This window comes from Macaca thibetana, chromosome 1 (assembly GCF_024542745.1).
Source record: "Macaca thibetana thibetana isolate TM-01 chromosome 1, ASM2454274v1, whole genome shotgun sequence".
NCBI lineage: Eukaryota > Metazoa > Chordata > Mammalia > Primates > Cercopithecidae > Macaca > Macaca thibetana.
Window position 1 is genome coordinate 128,135,405 of NC_065578.1, and position 21,210 is coordinate 128,156,614.

The following is a 21,210-nucleotide window of genomic DNA, read 5'->3' on the forward strand; positions in this document are numbered from 1 at the left end:
GTCAACATGGTAAAACCCCTTCTCTATTAAAAACATAAAAAATTAGCTGGGCATGGTGGCGGGTGCCCATAGTCCCAGCTACTCAGGAGGCAGAGGCAGGAGAATCACTTGAACCTGGGAGGCAGAGGTTGCAGTGAGCCGAGATCATGCCATTGCACTCCAGCCTGGGCGACACAGCAAAACTAAATCCTAACAAAACAATTGGATTGATGTAAGATTTGACAGGTAATTCCAAACTTTTTTTTTTTTTTTTAGAAGAAGATTCGCTCTGTCGCCCAGGCTGGAGTGCAGTGGTGTGATTTCAGCTCACTGCAACTTCCACCTCCCGGGTTCAAGCAATTCTCCTGCTTCAGCCTCCTGAGTAGGTGGGATTATAGGCATGTGCCACCACACCTGGCTAATTTTTGAATTTTTAGTAGGGAGGGGGTTTCACCATGTTGGTCAGGCTGGTCTCGAACTCCTGACCCCAGGTGATCCACCCTCCTTGTCTCCCAAAGTGCTGGGATTACAGGCGTGAGCCACTGCGCCCACCAACAACTTCTTTTTTTTTTTTTTTTTTTGAGATGGAGTTTCAGTCAGCTGCCCATGCTGGAGTGCAGTGGTGTGATCTCGGCTCACTGCAACCTCCGCCTCCTGGGTTCAAGTGATTCTCCTGCCTCAGCCTCCCCAGTATCTGGGATTACAGGCATGTGCCACCACGCCCAGCTAATTTTTTGTATTTTTAGTAGAAACAGGATTTCACCATGTTGCCCATGCTGGTCTCAAACCCCTGACCTCAGATGATCCTCCCGTCTCGGCCTTCCAAAGTGCTGGGATTACAGGCGTGAGCCACTGCACCCGGACAGAATTTCTTTTTGTTTTTTTAGATGGAATTTCACTCTTGTTGCACAGGCTGGAGTGCAATGACGCATCTCGGCTCACCACAACCTCTGCCTCCCTGGTTCAAGCAATTCTCCCACCTCAGCCTCCAAAGTGGCTGGGATTACAGGCATGTGCCACCATGGCCTGCTAATTTGTATTTTTAGTAGAGATGGGTTTTCTCCATGTTGGTCAGGCTGTTCTCAAACTTCTAACTTCAGGTGATCCACCTACCTTGGCCTCAAAAAGTGCTAGGATTACAGAGGTGAACCACCGTGCCCAGCCAGGATTTCTTTTAAAAATATCAACACTGGCCAGGTGCGGTGTTGGGAGGCCGAGGCAGTCAAATCATTTTTGGCTAAGAGTTCAAGATGAAGGCCGGGCGCGGTGGCTCAAGCCTGTAATCCCAGCACTTTGGGAGGCCGAGGCGGGCGGATCACGAGGTCAGGAGATCGAGACCATCCTGGCTAACACGGTGAAACCCCGTCTCTACTAAAAAATACAAAAAAAAAAACTAGCCGGGCGCGGTGGCGGGCGCCTGTAGTCCCAACTACTCGGGAGGCTGAGGCAGGAGAATGGCGTGAACCCGGGAGGCGGAGCCTGCAGTGAGCTGAGATCCGGCCACTGCACTCCAGCCTGGGCGGCAGAGCGAGACTCCGTCTCAAAAAAAAAAAAAAAAAAAAAAAAAAGAGTTCAAGATGAGCCTGGTCAACATGGTGAAACTCTGTCTCTACTAAAAATACAAAAATTAGCCAGGCGTGGTGGTACACGCCTGTAAGCACAGCTACTTGGGAGGCTGAGGCAGAAGCGTCATCCCTTGAACTCGGAAGGCGGAGGTTGCAGTGAGCCAAGATCACGGCACTGCTTTCCAGCCTGGAGAGCAGAGCGAGACTCCGTCTCAAACAACAACAACAAACAAACAAACATAAGTACTGTTGACAGTACAAGTGACCCTTCTAGTCACCTTCTAGTCATGTTTTCTTTGACAACACATACTTTAGATGGAGAGAAGGGAACAGGAAAAACCCTCAGTCTTTGCCATGTTATTAATTTCTGTGCAGAATAGGACTGGCTGATACTATGTATTCCAGGTGGTAAGAACTTCCTGTCTTTTCTTCTCTCTGTTAGGTTCAGTTATCTTTTTACCGTGGTAGCCTTGCAGCTTTAATTTTCTAATAGGGATCTGACAGCTAAAGGAAAAGCCTTTGCCAGACACAATGGCTCATGCCTGTAATCCCAGCACTTTGGGAGGCCGAGGCGGGTGGATTGCCTGAGCTTAAACCCAGGAGGAGGCTGCAGTGAGCTGTGATCGCACCGCTGCCTCTAGCCTGGGAGACAAAACAAGACCCTGTCTCAGAAAAAAAAAAAAAGAAGAAGAAGAAAAGCCTTTGCTCCAGATGTGGAGCAGTCTGAGCTCATCCATCATGATTTCTTTGTGATATTACTGCCAAGTAGGTTAAAAGGTGAAGTCAATGTGACAGAAGGAAATTGGACTAAAAGCTTCCTGAAGCCTTTTGATGCTAAGCAGTCCTTCTTTTGATATTTAATACCCATGAGCATAAACTCCTGCCTTAGAGGTCGCCACAGGGTTTTTTGTTTTTTATTTTTTTGCCATTAGTTAACAACTTTGAGTACCCACAGAGCCTTTTACTATTTATCAGCATTCTAGAGTCATCAGTATAGGTTGTCAAAACTTAAGGGATATTACACTTTGCATATATCCCTTTTTTGTTAAATATTGTGTGCATCCGCATTTTCTTTTTGTTTTTGTTTTTGTTTTGTTTTGTTTTGAGATGGAGTCTCACTCTGTCGCCCAGACTGGAGTGCAGTGGCACAATCTCGGCTCACTGCAACCTGCATCCCCTGGGTTCAAACGATTCTCCTGCCTCAGCCTCCCCAGTACCTGGGATTACAGGCATGCACCACCACATTTGGCTAATTTCTGTATTTAGTATAGACAGGGTTTTGCCATGTTGGCCAGGCTGGTCTCGAACTCCTGACCTCAGGTGATCTGCCCACCTTGGACTCCCAAAGTGCTGAGATTACAGGCATGAGCCATGGCACCTGGCCTACATTTTCTTTTTTTAAAACAAGGCTGCTCACATAACATCCACATTTTCTGACTTACCTTTCAAGCCTGCTAGTACACAGAAGTGACCTTTAATCTACTTGGTATGCTTTATATATTGATTCTTTTTTTTTCTTTTTTGAGACAGAGTCTCGCTCTGTCGCCCAGGCTGGAGTGCCGTGGTACTATCTCGGCTCACTGCAAGCTCTGCCTCCCGGGTTCACGCCATTCTTCTACCTCAGCCCCCCGAGTAGCTGGGACTACAGGCACCCGCCACCACGCCTGACTACTTTTTTGTATTTTTAGTAGAGACGAGGTTTCACTGTGTTAGCCAGTATGGTCTCAATCTCCTAACCTTGTGATCCACCCGCCTCGGCCTCCCAAAGTGCTGGGATTTCAGGCGTGAGCCCGGCCTTTTTTTTTTTTTTTTTTTAAATAGAGACAGAGTTTCACTGTGTTGGTCTGACTAGTCTCAAACTCCTGACCTCAGGTGATCGCCCACCTCAGCCTCCCAAAGTGCTGGGATTATAGATGTGAGACACCGTGCCCAGCCTTGCTTGTATATTGATTCTTTTTTTTTTTTTCTTTTGAAATGGAATCTCACTCTGTTGCCCAGGCTGCAGTGCAGTGGTGCATTCTCACCTCCCAGGTTCAAGTGATTCTCCTGCCTTAGCCTCCTGAGTAGCTGGGATTACAGGCACCTGCCACCATGCCTAGCTTTTTTTTTTTTTTTTTTTTTGTATTTTTAGTAGAGACAGGGTTTCAGCATGTTGGCCAGGCTGATTTTGAACTCCTGACCTTAAGTGATCTGCCCAACTTGACATCCCAAAGTGCTTAGATTACAGGCCTAAGCTACTACACCTGGCCTGATTTATATATTGATTCTAATGTTAATGTTTAGTCTAAGATGGACCTGACAAGGCCAGGCACAGTGGTTTACCAGCACTTTGAGAGGCTAAGGCAGTAGGATTGCCAGAGCCTAGGAGTTCAAGGTTACAGTTAACTGTGATCTCACCATTGCCTTTTAGCCTGGGCAACAGAGCAAGACACTGTCAAAAAAATTAAAAAATATATATATATATAGAGAGAGAGAAGAAACTAAAGTCATTTCCCATAACTTAAAGAGGCTGGAATATTTCCAGTTCAATACAGTTTCTGCCTGGTTTGTTTTCTTCTGCCTTTTATTTATTTATTTTTTATTTTTTTTGAGACAGAGTCTTGCTCTGTCTCCCAGGCTGTAGTGCAGTGCTACGATCTCGGCTCACTGCAAGCTCCACCTCCTGGGTTCACACCATTCTCCTACTTCAGCATCCTGAGTAGCTGGGACTGCAGGCGCCTGCAACCACTCCCAGCTAATTTTTTGTATTTTTAGTAGAGACAGGGTTTCACCGTGTTAGCCAGGATGGTCTCGATATCCTGACCTCGTGATCTAACTGCCTTAGCCACCGCGCCTGGCCTCTTCTGCCTTTTTTTTTTTTTTTTTTTTTTTTTGGAGACGGAGTCTGGCTCTGTCGCCCAGGCTGTAGTGCAGTGGCCGGATCTCAGCTCACTGAAAGCTCCGCCTCCCGGGTTCATGCCATTCTCCTGGGTCAGCCTCCTGAGTAGCTGGGACTACAGGCGCCCGCCACCTCGCCCGGCTAGTTTTTTGTATTTTTTTTAGTGGAGACGGGGTTTCACCGTGTTAGCCAGGATGGTCTCGATCTCCTGACCTCGTGATCCGCCTGTCTCAGCCTCCCAAAGTGCTGGGATTACAGGCTTGAGCCACCAAGCCCGGCCTTCTGCCTTTTATTAAAGCTCATCTTTGGGTGAAAAATTGTCAGGATCTTCTGCAGTCCAACTACAACAAACAGCGCTTTGATCAACCTTTAGAGGCTTCAACCTGGCTGAAGAATTTCAAAACTACAAATGGGCACTTCCTGGCTGGGCTCGGTGGCTCACGCCTGTAATCCCAGTACTTTGAGAGACCGAGGTGGGTGAATCACTTGAGGTCAGAAGTTCAAAACCAGCCTGAACAACATGGAGAAACCCCATCTCTACTAAAAATATAAAATTAGCCAAGTGTGGTGGTGCATGCCTGTAATCCCAGCTACTCGGGAGGCTGAGGCAGGAGAATCGCTTGAACCCAGGAGGCAGAGGTTGCAGTGAGTGGATATCTTGCCATTGCACTCCAGCCTGGGCAACAAGAGGGAAACTCCGCCTCAAAAACAAAACAAAACAAAACAAATGAGTGCTTCCTGAACCAGGTGACTAGAATCCCAGAATTTGAGTGCTAGGTAGTCTTTATATGGCTTCTGTCCTCCTTGTGCCCTGAGTACCAATGGACCATGGAGAACTGATACTGGAGTTGGAATAACTGTATCATTTTTTTTTTTTTTTTTTTTTTTTGAGACAGAGTCTCGCTGTGTCGCCCAGGCTGGAGTGCAGTGGCCGGATCTCAGCTCACTGCAAGCTCCGCCTCCCGGGTTTTTACGCCATTCTCCTGCCTCAGCCTCCCGAGTAGCCGGGACTACAGGCGCCCGCCACCTCGCCCGGCTAGATTTTTTTTGTATTTTTTAGTAGAGACGGGGTTTCACCGTGTTAGCCAGGATGGTCTCGAACTCCTGACCTCGTGATCCGCCCGTCTCGGCCTCCCAAAGTGCTGGGATTACAGGCTTGAGCCACCGCGCCCGGCCTTAAATTTCTTTCATACGTCTTGCTCACAGTGGACTCATAACTTGAAACTCATTTATCCATGTGAAATAAATAGGCAACAGTAAGTTGTTCCCATTTTGTGGGTAGCAAAGTGAAATCCAGTTGATTCACTGACTTTTCAAGGTACAGCCTCCAATCCCTGGCAAGCACATTTCCAACTACATGATTTTCTCCAGATAAGATCTTTTTAGGGAACCAGAAATGTATTGGAAAAATTCTTCTTTACCCTGGTGATTCTTGGATACCCTGTCTAGACCAGGGGCCTTCAACTCTGGGTATAAAGCAGAGTCACCTAAGAGCTTGTTAAAAATGCAGATGCCATTCTGGACATTTTCATCAGAATCCCTTATGTATGTTTCTTCAAGTCTCCAAGCGGAAACGGATTAGAAAGCATTCACTTTGGTCAGGCACAGGGGCTCACGCCTCTAATCCCAGCACTTTGGGAGGCTGAGGCAGGCGGATTATCTGAGGTCAGGAGTTCAAGATGAGCCTGGCCAACATGATGAAATCCCGTCTCTACTAAAAATACAAAAATCAGCTGGATGTGGTGGTGGCTGCCTGTAATCCCAGCCACTTGGGAGGCTGAGGCAGGAGAATCGATTGAGTCCAAGAGGCGGAGGCAGTGAGCCGAGGTCGCGCCATTGCACTCCACCCTGGGCAACAGAAGGAGACTGTCTCAAACAAACAAACAAAAAAATGCAGATGCCAGAGTCTCATTCTTGACATTTTCACCAGAATCCCTTGTTTTTTCCTTTTTTTTTTTTTGTTTTTTGAGACACAATCTCCCTCTGGGTGAAGTCCAGAAGACACTCTTGGAGTGGAGGGAGAGCTCCATGGTGGATTGGAGGAGACACAGAAAAGGAAATAAAAGTCCGTACAAAAAGTATTTTTTTGCATACAAAAAAAAAGAGTAGCGTGTTGGGGTAAGAGTCTAGAAGTAAGATCTCTTGGCAGATGATAATTACCTCAGAACGTAATTTGGATATGGTAGCCTCTGGCTACACCATTTCCTGGGGAACACAGTGCAGCAGGAGGAAACTGCCACTTACCTGTGTTTGTCTCCATTTTAGCTCCTACAGAAGAAGGGAAAAAAGAGCTGCTGTTCCTAAGTAACGCAAACCCCTCGCTGCTGGAGCGGCACTGTGCCTACCTCTAAACCACGATCACAACATGTGAGGAAGACAGTGGACATCTGCTTTCGGTCAAAAAAAAAAAAATTCCATAATGTTCCAAAAACCAAAACTTGTATTTTCATGTGCCAAGTACTACCCTGAACCCACAAGATGGAAGTTATGTGTAGGCATTTTATTACGTATTATAAGTAATCTAGAGCTGATTTAAAGTGTTCTACGGGCAGATCACTTGAAGTCAGGACTGAGATCAGCCTGGCCAACATGGTGAAACCCCACCTATACTAAAAATGCAAAAATTAGCTGGGCATGGTGGCGTGCGCCAGTAATCCCAGCTTCTCAAGTGGCTGAGGCAGGAAAATCACTTACTCGGGAGGTGGAGGCGGCAGTGAGCCGAGGTGGTGGCACTGCACTCCAGCTTGGGCGACAGAGCAAGACTCTATCTCAAAAAATACATACATAAATAAATAAAAATAAAATACAGTGTACTGTACCATTTTACATGAAGGACTTCAGCATCTGAAGATGTTACCTGGGGAAAGTGGGGTCCTGGAACGAATCCCCCATAGGTACTAGGAATCACTATAATGGAAAATCAGTCATAGTCCCTTTCTCCCAGTACTTTCCTAGAAGGAACCTCTGTTACCAAATCCTAGAGGCAAAATTCTACACAAATGTATATATGGCCAGGCATGGTGGCTCATGCCTATAATCCCAGCACTTTGGGAGGCCGAGGCAGGCAGATCACTTGAGGTCAGGAATTTGAGATCAGCCTGAACAACATGGTGAAACCCCATCTCTACTAAAAATACAGAAATTATCCTGGGGTGGTGGTACGCACCTCTAATCCCAGCTACTCGGGAGGCTGAGACAGGAGAATAACTTGAACCTGGGAGTTGGAGGTTACAGTGAGAAGAGATCACGCCACTGCACTCCAACCTGGCTGATAGTGAGACTCCACTCAAAAAAAAAAAAAAAAAATGCTGGGCGTGGTGGCCAAAATCCCCACACTTTGGGACGCCAAGGCAGGCAGATCACCTAAAGGTCAGGAGTTCGAGACCAGCCTGGCCAACATAGTGAAACCCTGTCTCTACTAAGAATATAAAAATTAGCCAGGCATGGTGGCAGGCGCCTGTAATCCTAGCCACTCTGGAGGCTGAGACAGGAGATTTGCTGGAACCCGGGAGGCAGAGGTTGCAGTGAGCCAAGATGGCGCCATTGTACTCCAGCCTGGGCAACCAGAGCGAAACTCTGTCTCAAAAAAAATATATATATATATATACATATATATATGCTGAACCCAACATGCGAAAACCCCATCTCTACTAAAAACAAAAAATTAGCAAGGTGTGGTAGCGGGCACCTGTAATCCCAGCTACTGCGGAGGCTGAGGCAGAAGAATTGCTTGAATCCAGGAGGCAGAGACTACAGTGAGCCAATATTATGCCACCGTACTCCAGCCTGGGCAACAGAGCAAGATTCCGTCTCAAAAAATAAAAAAGGAATATATTGTATATTATACTATATATTACTTTGATATATATACTTTGAAATCTATTTACTTGACAGTAATACATTACTATCAAAGTAATATATATTCTACTATATATTGTATATGAAAGTAATATATAGTATATTATGTATGATATTGGTTCCTATATATAATGTATATGTATTAAAAATATACAATATATATAGAGAGACGGAGTCTTGCTCTGTCGCCCACGCTGGAGTGCAGTGGCATGATCTCGGCTCACTGCAAGCTCTGCCTCCTTGTTTCACGCCATTCTCCTGCCTCAGCCTCCCAAGCAGTTGGGACTACAGGCGCCTGCCACCACGCCCGGCTAATTTTTTGTATTTTTAGTAGAGATGGGGTTTCGTCATGCTAGCCAGGATGGTCTCGATATCCTGACCTCGTGATCTGCCCATGTCAGCCTCCCAAAATGCCGGGATTACAGGCATGAGCCACCGTGCCCAGCCATATATATATATATATATTTAAGAGACAGTCTTGTTCTGTCTCCCAGGCTGAAGTGCAGTAGCGTGATCATAGCTCATGGCAGCTCCAACTCCTGGACTCAATTGATCCTTCCTCCTGAGCATCCAGAGTAGCTTGGGACCACAGGTGTGTGCCGCCATACCTGGCTCTGGCTACTTTTTTTTTTTTTTGAGACAGAGTTTCTCTCTCATCACCCAGGCTGGAGTGCAATGGCACAATCAAGGCTCACTGCAACCTCCACCTCCTGGGTTCAAGTGATTCTCCTGCCTCAGCCTCGCGAGCAGCTGGCATGACAGGCGTACGCCACTATGCCTGGCTAGTTTTTTGTTTGTTTGTTTGTTTTTGAGACAGAGTCTCGCTCTGTTGCCCAGGCTGGAGTACAGTGGCATGATCTCGGCTCACTGCAAGCTCCGCCTCCTGGGTTCACGCCATTCTCCTGCCTCAGCCTCCCCAGTAGCTGGGATTACAGGCATCTGCCACCATGCCTGGCTAATTTTTTCGTATTTTTAGAAAATACGGGGTTTCACCGTGTTACCCAGGATGGTCTTGATCTCCTGACCTTGCGTTCCACCTGCCTCGGCCTCCCAAAGTGCTGGGATTACAGGCGTGAGCAACCGCACCCAGACACACCTGGCTAATTTTTTAGTGCTCAGTAGAGACAGAGTGTAGCTTGGTTGCCCAGGCTAGGCAACATGGCAAAACTACAGAGTGGCCGGGCACTGTGACTCACGCTTGTAATCCCAGCACTTTGGGAGGCCAAGGCGGGCGGATCACCTGAGGTCATGAGTTCAAGACCAGCCTGACCAACATGGCAAAAGCCCGTCTCTACTAAAAATACAAAAAATTAGCCAGGCATGGTGGCAGGCGCCTGTAATCTCAGCTACTCCAGAGGCTGAGGCAGGAGAATCGCTTGAACCCAAGAAGCGGAGGCTGCAGTGACCCAAGATTGCACCATTATACTCCTGTCTTGGCAACATGAATGAAGCTCTATCTCAAAAACAAAAAAAGGCTGGGTGTGGTGGCTCACACCAGTATCACAGCACTTTGGGAGGCCGAGGCAGGCGAATCACAAGGTCAGGAGATCCAGACCAGCCTGGCCAACATAAGTGAAACCCCATCTCTACTAAAAATACAAAAATAAAAAAAATTAGCCAGGTGTGGTGGCGGGTGCCTATAGTACCAGCTACTTGGGAGGCTAAGGCAGGAGAATTGCTTGAACCCAGGAGGTAGAGGTTATAGTGAGCCAAGATCACGACACTGCACTCCAGCTTGGGTGACAGAGTTAGACTCGGTCTCAAAACAAACAAAAACAAAAACAAAAACAAACAAAAAAACTAGAGAGTGAGACTTTTTTTTTTTTGAGACGGAGTCTCACTCTGTGGCCCAGGCTGTAGTGCAGTGGCAAGATCTTGGCTCACTGTGACCTCCACCTCCCGGGTTCAAGCGATTCCCATGCCTCAGCCTCCCGAGTAGCTGGGATTACAGGCATGGGGCATGACCCCCAGCTAATTTTTGTATTTTTAGTAGAGACGTGGTTTTTCCATGGTGGACAGGCTGGTCTCAAACTCCTGACCTCAGGTGTTCTGCCCACCTCCGCCTCCCAAAGTCCTGGGATTACAGACGTGAGCCACTATTCCCGGCCTCCCTGTCTCTAAATAAATAAATGAATGAATAAATAACATCAACAAAATAACTGCAAAATGTACACTAGAAACCATATTCCTGATGAGAATTTAAAAGATCTAACTAAATGGAAAGACAATCCATGTTCATTGATTGGAGTACTCAATAATGTTAAGATGGCAATTATTCCCATATTGACCTATAGATTCAATACAATCACTATTAAAATTTCAGCAGGTTTTTTGGAAAACTGGAAAACTGCCCAAGCACGGTGGCCCATGCCTATAAATCTCAGCACCCTGGGAGGCCGAGGTGGGCAGATCACTTGAGCCCAGGAATTCAACACCAACCTGGCCAGCATGGTAAAACCCCCTCTCTGCTAAAACAACAAAAATCAGCAGGGTGTGGTGGTGCGTGCCTGTAATCCCAGCTACACGGGAGGCTGAAGCAGGAGAATCACTTGAATCCGAGAGGCGGAGGTTGCAGTGAAGGGGTGGCCTGCCCCTCCACATCTGTGGGCGTTTCTCGTTAGGTGGAACGAGAGACTTGAGAAAAGAAATGAGACACAGAGACAAAGTATAGAGAAAGAAAAAGTGGGCCCAGGGGACCGGCGCTCGGCATACAGGAGACCGGCGCTCGGCATACAGAGGACCTACGCCGGCACCGGTCTCTGAGTTCCCTTAGTATTTGTTGATAATTATCTTTACCATCTTAGAAAAAAGGGAATTAGGCCGGGCGCGGTGGCTCAAGCCTGTAATCCCAGCACTTTGGGAGGCCGAGACGGGCGGATCACGAGGTCAGGAGATCGAGACCATCCTGGCTGACACGGTGAAACCCCGTCTCTACTTTAAAAATACAAAAAACTAGCCGGGCGAGGTGGCGGTGCCTGTAGTCCCAGCTACTCGGGAGGCTGAGGCAGGAGAATGGCGTGAACCCGGGAGGCGGAGCTTGCAGTGAGCTGAGATCTGGCCACTGCACTCCAGCCTGGGCAGCAGAGCGAGACTCCGTCTCAAAAAAAAAAAAAAAAAAAGAGAAAAAAGGGAAGTAGCAGGATAATAGGATCATTGTAGGGAGAAGGTCAGCAGTAAGATATATGAATAAAGATCTCTGTGACATAACGTGCTGTGCCTTGATATGCATATGCAAACATCTTCGTAAACCTTTTTAGTGCATAAAGAGCAGCATTGCGCTAACAAGTCCCACCTTTTGCCCTAAGGCGGTTTTCTCCCTTCTCAGTAAACAGAACATACAAGGCAGGAGACAGATGCTTTTCTCTATCTCAACTGCCAACAACCCCCAAGAAGCCTTCTTTCCTCTTGTCCTCTTGTACTGGTCCTCCTCAGCACAGACCCTTCACAGGTGTCAGGCTGGGGGACGATCAGGTCTTTCCCATCCCACGAGGCCATATTTCAGACTATCACATGGGGAGAAACCTTGGACAATACCTAGCTTTCCTAGGCAGAGGTCCCTGCGACCTTTGGCAGTGTACGAGTCCCTGGGTACTTGAGATTAAGAGAATGGTGATGACTTTTCACAAGCATACTGCCTTCGGGCACTTGTTTAACAAAGCACACCCTGCACAGCCCAAAATCCTTTAAACCTTGAGTCACCACAGCACATGTCTTTTGCAAGGACAAGGTTGGGGGTAGGGTCACAGATTAACAGCATCTCAAATACAGAACAAAATGGAGTCTCTTATGTCTAATTCTTTCTATATAGACACAGTAACAGGCTGATCTCTCTTTCTTTTCACCACATTGCAGTGAGCTGAGATCACACCACTTCACTCCATCCTGGGCATCAATGAGACTCTCTCTCAAAAAAACAAAAGAAAACAGAAAAAGAAAGAAATATCATGATTACAGAATTAACATACTTCAGTAATTGGTAGAAGAGACAAAAGAATTGGTAAGAGCATAAAGATTTAATAGCATGATTAGGCCGGGCGCGGTGGCTCAAGCCTGTAATCCCAGCACTTTGGGAGGCCGAGGCGGGTGGATCACGAGGTCAGGAGATCGAGACCATCCTGGCTAACCCGGTGAAACCCCGTCTCTACTAAAAAATACAAAAACTAGCCGGGCGAGGTGACGGGCGCCTGTAGTCCCAGCTACTCGGGAGGCTGAGGCAGGAGAATGGCGTAAACCCGGGAGGCGGAGCTTGCAGTGAGCTGAGATCCGGCCACTGCACTCCAGCCTGGGCGACAGAGCGAGACTCCATCTCAAAAAAAAAAAAAAAAAATAGCATGATTAACACACTTGTCCTAATGGAAGTGTTTTTAAAGATGAAATCCCAGACTGGGCACAGTGGCTCACATCTGTAATCCCAGTACTTTGGGAGGCCGAGGCAGGTGGATCACCAGAGGTCAGGAGTTCGAGATCAGCCTGGACAACATGGTGAAACCATGTCTCTACTAAAAATACAAAAACTAGCAGGGCCTGGTGGCGGGCACCTGTAATCCCAGCTACTTGGGAGGCTGAGGCAGGAGAATTGCTTGAACCTGGGAGGCAGAGGCTGCAGTGAGCTGAGATCATACCACTGTACTCCAGCCTGGGTGACAGAGCAAGAGTCTGTCTCCAAAAGAAAAAAAAAATTAAATCTCAAAACAACTTCTTTTTTTTTGGTAGAAGTTCTTTTACATTCACACAATATATTTTATTTTTGACAGTCTAAATACAGTCATCTTTTTTAACCCAGGAAGACAGAGAGAAAAGAGAGCAACTTAAATTGCATAAAGCTGAACTTGGACATCACCAAACCTCTAGAAAGGCATAAGATTATGAAACAATGCTTTAATAAACGTACTATTAATTTTTTTTTTTTTTTCCTGAGAAGGAGTTTCCTTCTGTCTCCCAGGCTGGAGTGCAGTGGCGCAATTTCGGCTCACTGCAAACTCCGCTTGCCAGGTTCACGCCATTCTCCTGCCTCAGCCTCCCCAGTAGCTGGGACTACAGGCGCCCGCCACCACGCTCGGATAATTTTTTGTATTTTTTGTGGAGACGGGGTTTCACCATGTTAGCCAGGATGGTCTCGATCTCCTGACCTCGGGATCCGCCCACCTTGGCCTCCCAAAGTGCTAGGATTACAGGCGTGAGCCACCATGCCCAGCCAACATATTATTAATTTAATAAGCACTTGTTCTACAAAGTAGAAAATACATCAGGTCATTATATTTGACCCTTGAGCAACAACATTTCTGGACTGCATGGGTCCACTTATTCGCAGATCTTTTTCAATAGAAGTTATATAGAGTGGACCTGCCTTTCTGGCCTCACCTTCCACCTGTCAAATCCCAAAACTTCTGAATGTACTTTCTTTTGAAACACATAAAGAACCTGTTCAAAATTGACTGACAATGGACCATAAACTGACTCAATATATTTCAAAGAATTTAAATCATACAACTGTGTACTCTGATTCTAATGCAATTTAAACTAGAAACCAGAAACCAAAAGAGAAGTAGAAACTCCTCACATGTCTGGAAATTAAAACATATTTTTCTGATGTGCCCATTGGTCAGGAAAAAAAATCAGAATGTAAGTGAGAAATTAATTCAAATTAAATGATTATATAATTACTAAACACAAAACTTAAACAAAAATCTTGTACGTTGGAAATACTGGGTGGCAGGGCACGGTGGCTCAGGCTTAGAGTGTAATCCCAGCACTTAGGGAGGCCAAAGCAGGAGAATTCCTTGAGCCCAGGACTTCAAGGCCACCCTGGGCAACATGGTGAAATCTCATCTCTACAAAAAATGCAAAATGAGCTGGGTGTGATGGCGCAGGCCTGTAGTCCCAGCTACCTGGGGGGCTGAGGTGGGAGGATGGCTTGAGCCCAAGAAGTTGAAGTTGCAGTGAGCCATTTTGTGCCACTGCACTCTGGCTTGAGTGACAAAACAAGATCCTATCTCAAAACATGATAAAATTAAATATTTAAAAATATTAAAATTGATAAAAACTGATTTACTATGGACAGAAAACAGATAACTTTTCGCCTTTAAAACAGACAATATTGGGCTGGGCGCAGTGGCTCATGCCTGTATTCCCAGCACTTTGGGAGGCTGAGGTGGGTGGATCACCTGAGGTCAGGAGTTCAAAACCAGCAGGGCCAATATGGCAAAACCCCATCTCTACTAAATATACAAAAATTACCCGGGCGTAGTGGCGGACACCTGTAATCCCAGCTACTCAGGAGGCTGAGGCAGGAGAGTCACTTGAACCCGGGATGTGGAGGTTTCAGAGAGCCGAGATTGCACCACTGCACTCCAGCCTGGGCAATAGAGCAAGACTCCATTTCAAAACAAAACAAAAACAATATTGAAAATAAAAAAGCACACCACCACAGATCCTGCAGATGTGAAACAGGTTAAATGAGTTCACAATAAATAACTTGGTAGTAATAGCTCTGAATTTGTAGATGAAATGGACAAATTTCCAGAAAAATATGGCTTACCAATATTGACACAGAAAAAATATAAACTTTAAATACTCCTATACTAATACAGAACTTGAATAATTCATAAGTGAAAAATTTTCTACAAACACTCCAAGCAGGGCACGGTTCACTCCTGCCATCCCAGCACTTTCAGAGGCCGATGTGGGAGGATGGCTTGAGCCCTGGAGTTCGAGACCAGCCTGGGCAACATAGAGAGACCTCTTCTCTACAAAAGAAGTTTAAAATCTTGTAGTCACAGCTACTCCGGAGGCTGAAGTGTGAGGATCGCTTGAGTTCAGGGGTTCAAGCTGCAGTGAGCTGTGATCTAGCCATTGCACTCCCTCCAGCCTGGCTGACGAGATAATGTCTCAAAAACAAAGAAAAACCCACTCTAGGTCTATGTAACTTGGCCTGTAAATTCTAGCAAACACTCAAAGAAATGATGCCAACCTCATACAAATTCTTATGGAAAATAGAGAAGGGAAAATACTTCCCAACTTGTTTTTGAGGCCACTGTTACTCTAATATCAAATGCTGATAAGAACATTAAAGAAACCGGGCACGGTGGCTCAAGCCTGTAATCCCAGCACTTTGGGAGGCCGAGACAGGTGGATCATGAGGTCAGGAGATCGAGACCATCCTGGCTAACACGGTGAAACCCCGTCTCTACTAAAAAATACAAAAAACTAGCCGGGCGTGGTGGCGGGCGCCTGTAGTCCCAGCTACTCGGGAGGCTGAGGCAGGAGAATGGCGTGAACCTGGGAGGCGGAGCTTGCAGTGAGCTGAGATCCGGCCACTGCACTCCAGCCTGGGTGACAGAGCAAGACTCCGTCTCAAAAAAAAAAAAAAAAAAAAAAATAGATCCAACTGTTTTTTCTTTTTTTTTGACAGAGTCTTGCTCTATCACCCAGGCTGCACTGCAGTAGCATAATCTCAGCTCAGTGCAACCTCTGCCTCCTGGGTTTAAGCAAGTCTCCTGCCTCAGCCTCCCGAGTAGCTGGGACTACAGGCTCTGGCCACCATGTTCAGCCTTTTTTTAAAAAATTTAATTTAATTTAATTTTTTTATTTTTAGTAGAGACAGGGTCTCGCCATGTTCGCCAGGCTGGTCTTGAACTCCTGGCCTTAAGTGATCTGCCTGCCTCAGCCTCCCAAAATGCTGGGATTACAGGTGTGAACCACTGTGCCTGGCCAAGATCCAACTTTTTTTTCCTATGTTTTCTTCTTCTTCTTTTTTTTTTTCAGATGGAGTCTCGCTCTATCTCCCAGGCTGGAGTGCAATGACGTAATCTCAGCTCACGGCAACCTCCACCTCCCAGGTTCAATCAATTCTTCCCCAGCCTCCCGAGGAGGAGCTGGGTGCATGCCACCACTGCCAGCTAATTTCTGTATTTTTAGTAGAGATGGGGTTTCACCATGTTGCCCAGGCTGTTCTCAAATTCCTGACCTCAGGTGATCTGCCTGCCTCAGCCTCCCAAAGCTGGGATTACAGGCATGAGCCATTGCACCCGGCCTTTTTTTTTTTTTTCTTTTTCTGGCAACAAGATCTCACTGTGTTACCCAGGCTTGTTTTGAGCTCCTGGGCTCAAGTGATCCACCTGCCTCAGCCTTCCAAAGTGCTGGGATTACAGGCATGAGCCACTGCAGCCGGCCCAGATCCAATATTTTATGTTTACTTATTTTTTGAGACAGAGTCTCGATCTGTTGCACAGTCTGGAGTGCAGTGGCCCTATCTTGGCTCACTGCAACCTTTGCCTCTTGGGTTCAAGTGATTCTCCTGCCTCAGACTCCAGAGTAGTTGGGATTACAGGCATGTGCCACCTCGTTCTGCTAATTTTGTGTTCTTAGTAGAGATGGGGTTTCACCATGTTTGCCAGGCTGGTCTCAGACTTCTGACCTTGTGATCCGCCCGCCTTGGCCTCTCAAAGTGCTGGGATTACAGGCATGAGCCACCACACCCAGCCAGATCCAATATTTTAAAAAGATAATCAACACAAATGAGTTTTGGTTTTTTTGTTTGTTTGTTTGAGACAGAGTCTTGCTCTGTCACCAGGCTGGAGTGCTGTGGCACGATCTCGGCTCACTGCAACCTCTGACTCCCTGGTTCAAGTGATTCTCCTGCCTCAGCCTCCCAAGTAGCTGGGATTACAGGCACGTGCCACCACGCCCAGATAATTTTTGTATTTTAGTAGAGATGGGGTTTCACTATGTTGGCCAGGCTAGTCTCTAACTCCTGACCTCGTGATCCGCCTGCCTCGGCCTCCCAAAGTGCTAGTATTACAAGCATGAGTCACTGCGTCCGGCCAAGTTTAGGTCTATTTCAGGAATGCAAATAGTATTACATGAAAATCTAACGATGTAATTTATTCATTAGCACAACAAAGGAAGGATAAAATAATGTAATTATCTCGGTTTGGAGAAAGCTGTAAAAAACATTCAAATCTATTCATGATCAAAACTCTTAGCAAATCAGGACAGAAACTTCCTTAAACTGTCAGACTATAGAACTTTTCAGCCCACATCATACTTAGAAAAGCGAAATAGTAGCCCGGCACGTTGGCTCACACCTGTAATCCCAACATTTTGGGAGGCCGAGGTGGGCAGATCACTTGAGCTCAGGAGACCAGCCTGGACAAGATGGTGAAACCCCCTCTGTACAAAAAATACAAAAATTAGCTGGATGCGGTGGCCTATGCCTGTAATTGCAGCTACTCGGGAGGCTGAGGTGGGAGGATTCCTTCAGCCCAAGAGGTTGAAGCTGCAGTAAGCCGGGAGATTGCACCACTGCACTCCAGCCAGGGCAAGAGAGTGAGACCATCTCAAAATATATAAATAAAACTAAATATAATACATGAGAAAATACAAAGAACTCAGAATAGATAAGAGGATCTAACCTTTTTTTTAAAAAAAATTTCAAACCTACAAGAATGCTGAGAGAGTACTGCAAAAGAACGCCTATAACTTTCACCTAGATTCAATTAACATTTTGTCACTTTTTAAAATTTCGAGACAGGGTCTCCCTCTGTCTCTGGCTGGAGTGCAGTGGTCCAATCAGGGTTCACCACAGCCTCTAATTCCTGGGCTGAAGCGATCCTCCCACCCGTCTCTGGTTAGGACTACAGATGTGGGCTGCCCAGCTAATTTTTTGAAAAATTCTTTTATAGAGAGGCTAGGGGGAAGGGGAGTCTCATTACTTTGTCCAGTCTAGCCTCAAATTCTCGAATTTCTGACTCAAGCGATCCTCCTGCCTCAGCCTCACCAAAATGTGGGAATACAGGCGTGAGCCTCGGCGCCCAACCAATATTTGCCTTATCTTTTTTTTTTTTTTTTTTTTTTTGAGATGTAGTCTGGCTCTGTTGCCCAGGCGGGAGTGCAGTGGCGAGATCTCAGCTCACTGTAAGCTCCGCCTCCCAGGCTCATGCCATTCTCCTGCCTCAGCCTCCCGAGTAGTTGGGACTACAGGCGCCTGCCACCAAGCCCGGCTAATTGTTTGTATTTTTAGTAGAAATGGGGTTTCACCGTGTTAGCCAGGATGATCTCCATCTCCTGACCTCGTGCTCCGACCGCCTCGGCCTCCCAAAGTGCTGGGATTACAGGCGTGAGCCACTGTGCCTAGCCCTTTTTTTTTTTTTTTTTTTTTTTTTTTTTTTTTTTTTTTCAGACGGAGGTTTGCTCTTGTCGCCCAGGATAGATTGCAGTGGCGCGATCTCGGCTCACTGCAACTTCCGCCTCCCAGGTTCAAAGGATTCCCTGACTCAGCCTCCTGAGTAGCTGAGAGTACAAGCGCCCGCCACCACGCCCCGCTAAATTTTTTGTGTTTTTAGTAGACACTGGGGTTTCATCATGTTGGCCAGGCTGGTCTCAACCTCCTGACCTCTGTTGATCCTCCCACCTCGGCCTCCCAAACTGTTGGGATTACAGGCGTGAGCCACTGTGCCCGGCCCTTGCCTTCTTTCTAAATACACACAAGAATGTTAATCACAGCACCTAATAGCCCAAAATTGGAAACAATCCCAACAGCTATTATCAGCAGAATATATTCTTTCTTTAGAATAGTTTCATGGTGATGTATTCATACAATGGACTATTCCGCAGCGATGAAAATGAATTAGATATATGCAAAAATATGAATTACATAAACCATATTGAACAAAAGACACCAACAGATACAGACTCTATTTACATAAGGTATTAGATACCAGAGACAGATAAATACATGTAAATGATAGAGATAAGATAGCTAGGCCAGTCCACAGGGTATTAGTCGTGATCCGCGTGACTTCTGAAGACATGAGAGGGCATGGGAGGCTTTAGGGGAGCTTCCGCTTTTCTGGCGAGGTTTTATTTTTGCCCGGGGAGCTATCAGCCAGCGGAGATCTGTGAGAAGGGATAAGACCTCAGGGGGAGTACGAGGAAGAGCGTTCCGCGGCCCGCGACCGGGCGGCCCCTTCAGCGGCGGAGGCAGCGCCCAGCCCGCTCCAACGTGGAGCAGGAGCAACGGCGTGGCCCGTGGACCCCGCCCCTCGCAGGCAACCACAGAGAAGCCGGACTGGGCCACGTCTCGGAAGAGGCAGGAATCGGCGAATCGTTTCTCCAATAGAAAAGGATGTGTTTGCGGACCAATAGGTCGCCGAGAATGACACCCGCCCACGCGCCTGCTAAGCCAATCGGCTAGGAGCAGCGAGCAGCGGGGCTGGGTCGCTGCGGTCCCTTGGAGCCGCGCAGTATGGCGGGCGGGGCCCGGGAAGTGCTCACCCTGCAGTTGGGACACTTTGCCGGTTTCGTGGGCGCGCACTGGTGGAACCAGCAGGTGAGGTCGGCCGGCAGCTGCCCCCGAGGAGCCCTTCGGGATCTACAGTCCCGACGTTCAGCCGGCCTGCCTCGTCCTCTCTGCTTCCCCAGGATGCTGCGCTGGGCCGAGCAACCGATGCCAAGGAGTCGCCGGGAGAGCTGTGCCCCGATGTCCTGTATCGTACGGGCCGGACGCTGCACGGCCAGGATACCTACACGCCGCGACTCATCCTCATGGATCTGAAGGGTGAGGTGGTGGCAGGGTCAGCCAGTGCCCTGTGTTTTCCTTCCGCGAGCCGAGCCCTTGCGCTGCCGTTATCTTCAAGACCCTCCCACCTTACTGAGCTCAAGGACTGGAGATGAGCTGAGCACAGCATGCCAGAACTCGAAGGGCCCACGATAGTTGCTCAAGAGCCATCTCCGGAATGGGCTTCTAGGCCCTGCAGACAGTGAGGACTTGAACCAGAGCACTCCTGTGGGACTGCTAGATCTGGTTTTTGCCCCCGGTCCCACAGCTAATGACTAAGCTGGAAACGGAAAGATGGAATCTAGATGCTCCTAGGCCAAGGTTTTTCCCCCAACTAGTGTATATCCCAGAAAGCTTGGAAGAGCCAAGTGCTGGAGAGATGGTGACAGTAGGTTGTCAGGTGATCAGAGGAAAGTTGGCTAGAGGGGTAGGGTGCCCCAGGCTTTGACCTAACTTTGTCTCTGTTATTTCTGTACAGGTAGTTTGAGCTCCCTAAAAGAGGAAGGTGGACTCTACAGGGACAAACAGTTGGATGCTGCAATAGCATGGTGTGTAATTGATGTGTGGATAAGGGTGGGGAACATGTATGTACATAGAACGCAGGAGAACTCATCAGAGTGAGGTTTCTTTGATCAATCTCCAATCTCTTTCAGGCAGGGGAAGCTCACCACACACAAAGAGGAACTCTGTCCCAAGAACCCTTATCTCCAGGACTTTCTGAGTGCAGAGGTGAGGGCCTCTGCCCTGAACTTTTTAACCCAGTGCTACAACCCGAGGGCCTCCATAGGGGCAGGTAAAAGGGGATTTTAATCACTTTAAATGTCCTAGAATGATATTTTGGGAAAAAGCACTTCTTTTCCTAAGGACTACGACTCGGTGAACAGAAAGGAGGCTGTGCGGTGTGGCCAGCCAACTCAAGAAGGATGAACCAGCCTTTATCTCTAAACTGCCCGGAACTAAATGTAGATTTTTCTTCACCCTTCCCAGGGAGTGCTGAGTAGTGATGGTGTTTGGAGGGTCAAATCCATTCCCAATGGCAAAGGTGAGACTTCTCCAGATACTGATGGATGCGGGTCTGGGTAGAGCAGAAACATGGAAAAAGGTACATTTCCTCTGTTTGTCTTCAGGTTCCCCACCACTCACCACCGCTACAACTCCAAAACCACTTATCCCTACAGAGGCCAGCATCAGGGTGTGGTCAGACTTCCTCAGAGTCCATCTCCATCCCCGGAGCATCTGTATGATTCAGAAGTACAACCATGATGGGTATGGGGACCCCAGAGGCTGTGAGGCAAGAAACGTGGGTCCCCACCAATGCAGGATGAGGCTCTTGAGGCCATCTTCCCTGCCCTCCCCCAGGACAAGAGGTTGAG

General features: G+C 47.4%; 3 protein-coding genes across 13 annotated transcripts in view; 2 read left to right on the forward strand and 1 right to left on the reverse strand.

Moving 5' to 3' along the window:
• The window catches only part of ASH1L (ASH1 like histone lysine methyltransferase), a 366,415-nt gene that overhangs the window by 271,313 nt on the left and 73,892 nt on the right, over positions 1–21,210 (reverse strand). The gene's annotated exons all lie outside the window — the stretch shown is intronic.
• The window catches only part of DAP3 (death associated protein 3), a 183,236-nt gene that overhangs the window by 36,041 nt on the left and 125,985 nt on the right, over positions 1–21,210 (forward strand). The gene's annotated exons all lie outside the window — the stretch shown is intronic.
• Positions 19,087–21,210, forward strand: part of MSTO1 (misato mitochondrial distribution and morphology regulator 1) — a 140,030-nt gene continuing 137,906 nt past the window's right edge. For 5 of the 8 annotated variants that reach the window (XM_050753684.1, XM_050753696.1, XM_050753703.1 and 2 more), the window contains exons 1-6: positions 19,087–19,609; positions 19,702–19,837; positions 20,316–20,385; positions 20,491–20,566; positions 20,825–20,879; positions 20,965–21,103. In XM_050753684.1, the coding sequence (XP_050609641.1) occupies positions 19,526–19,609; positions 19,702–19,837; positions 20,316–20,385; positions 20,491–20,566; positions 20,825–20,879; positions 20,965–21,103 (560 nt within the window). In that variant the 5' untranslated portion in view covers positions 19,087–19,525. The remainder of the gene's footprint in view (positions 19,610–19,701; positions 19,838–20,315; positions 20,386–20,490; positions 20,567–20,824; positions 20,880–20,964; positions 21,104–21,210) is intronic. The other 3 variants (XM_050753689.1, XM_050753699.1, XM_050753707.1) reach the window with 1 other exon arrangement.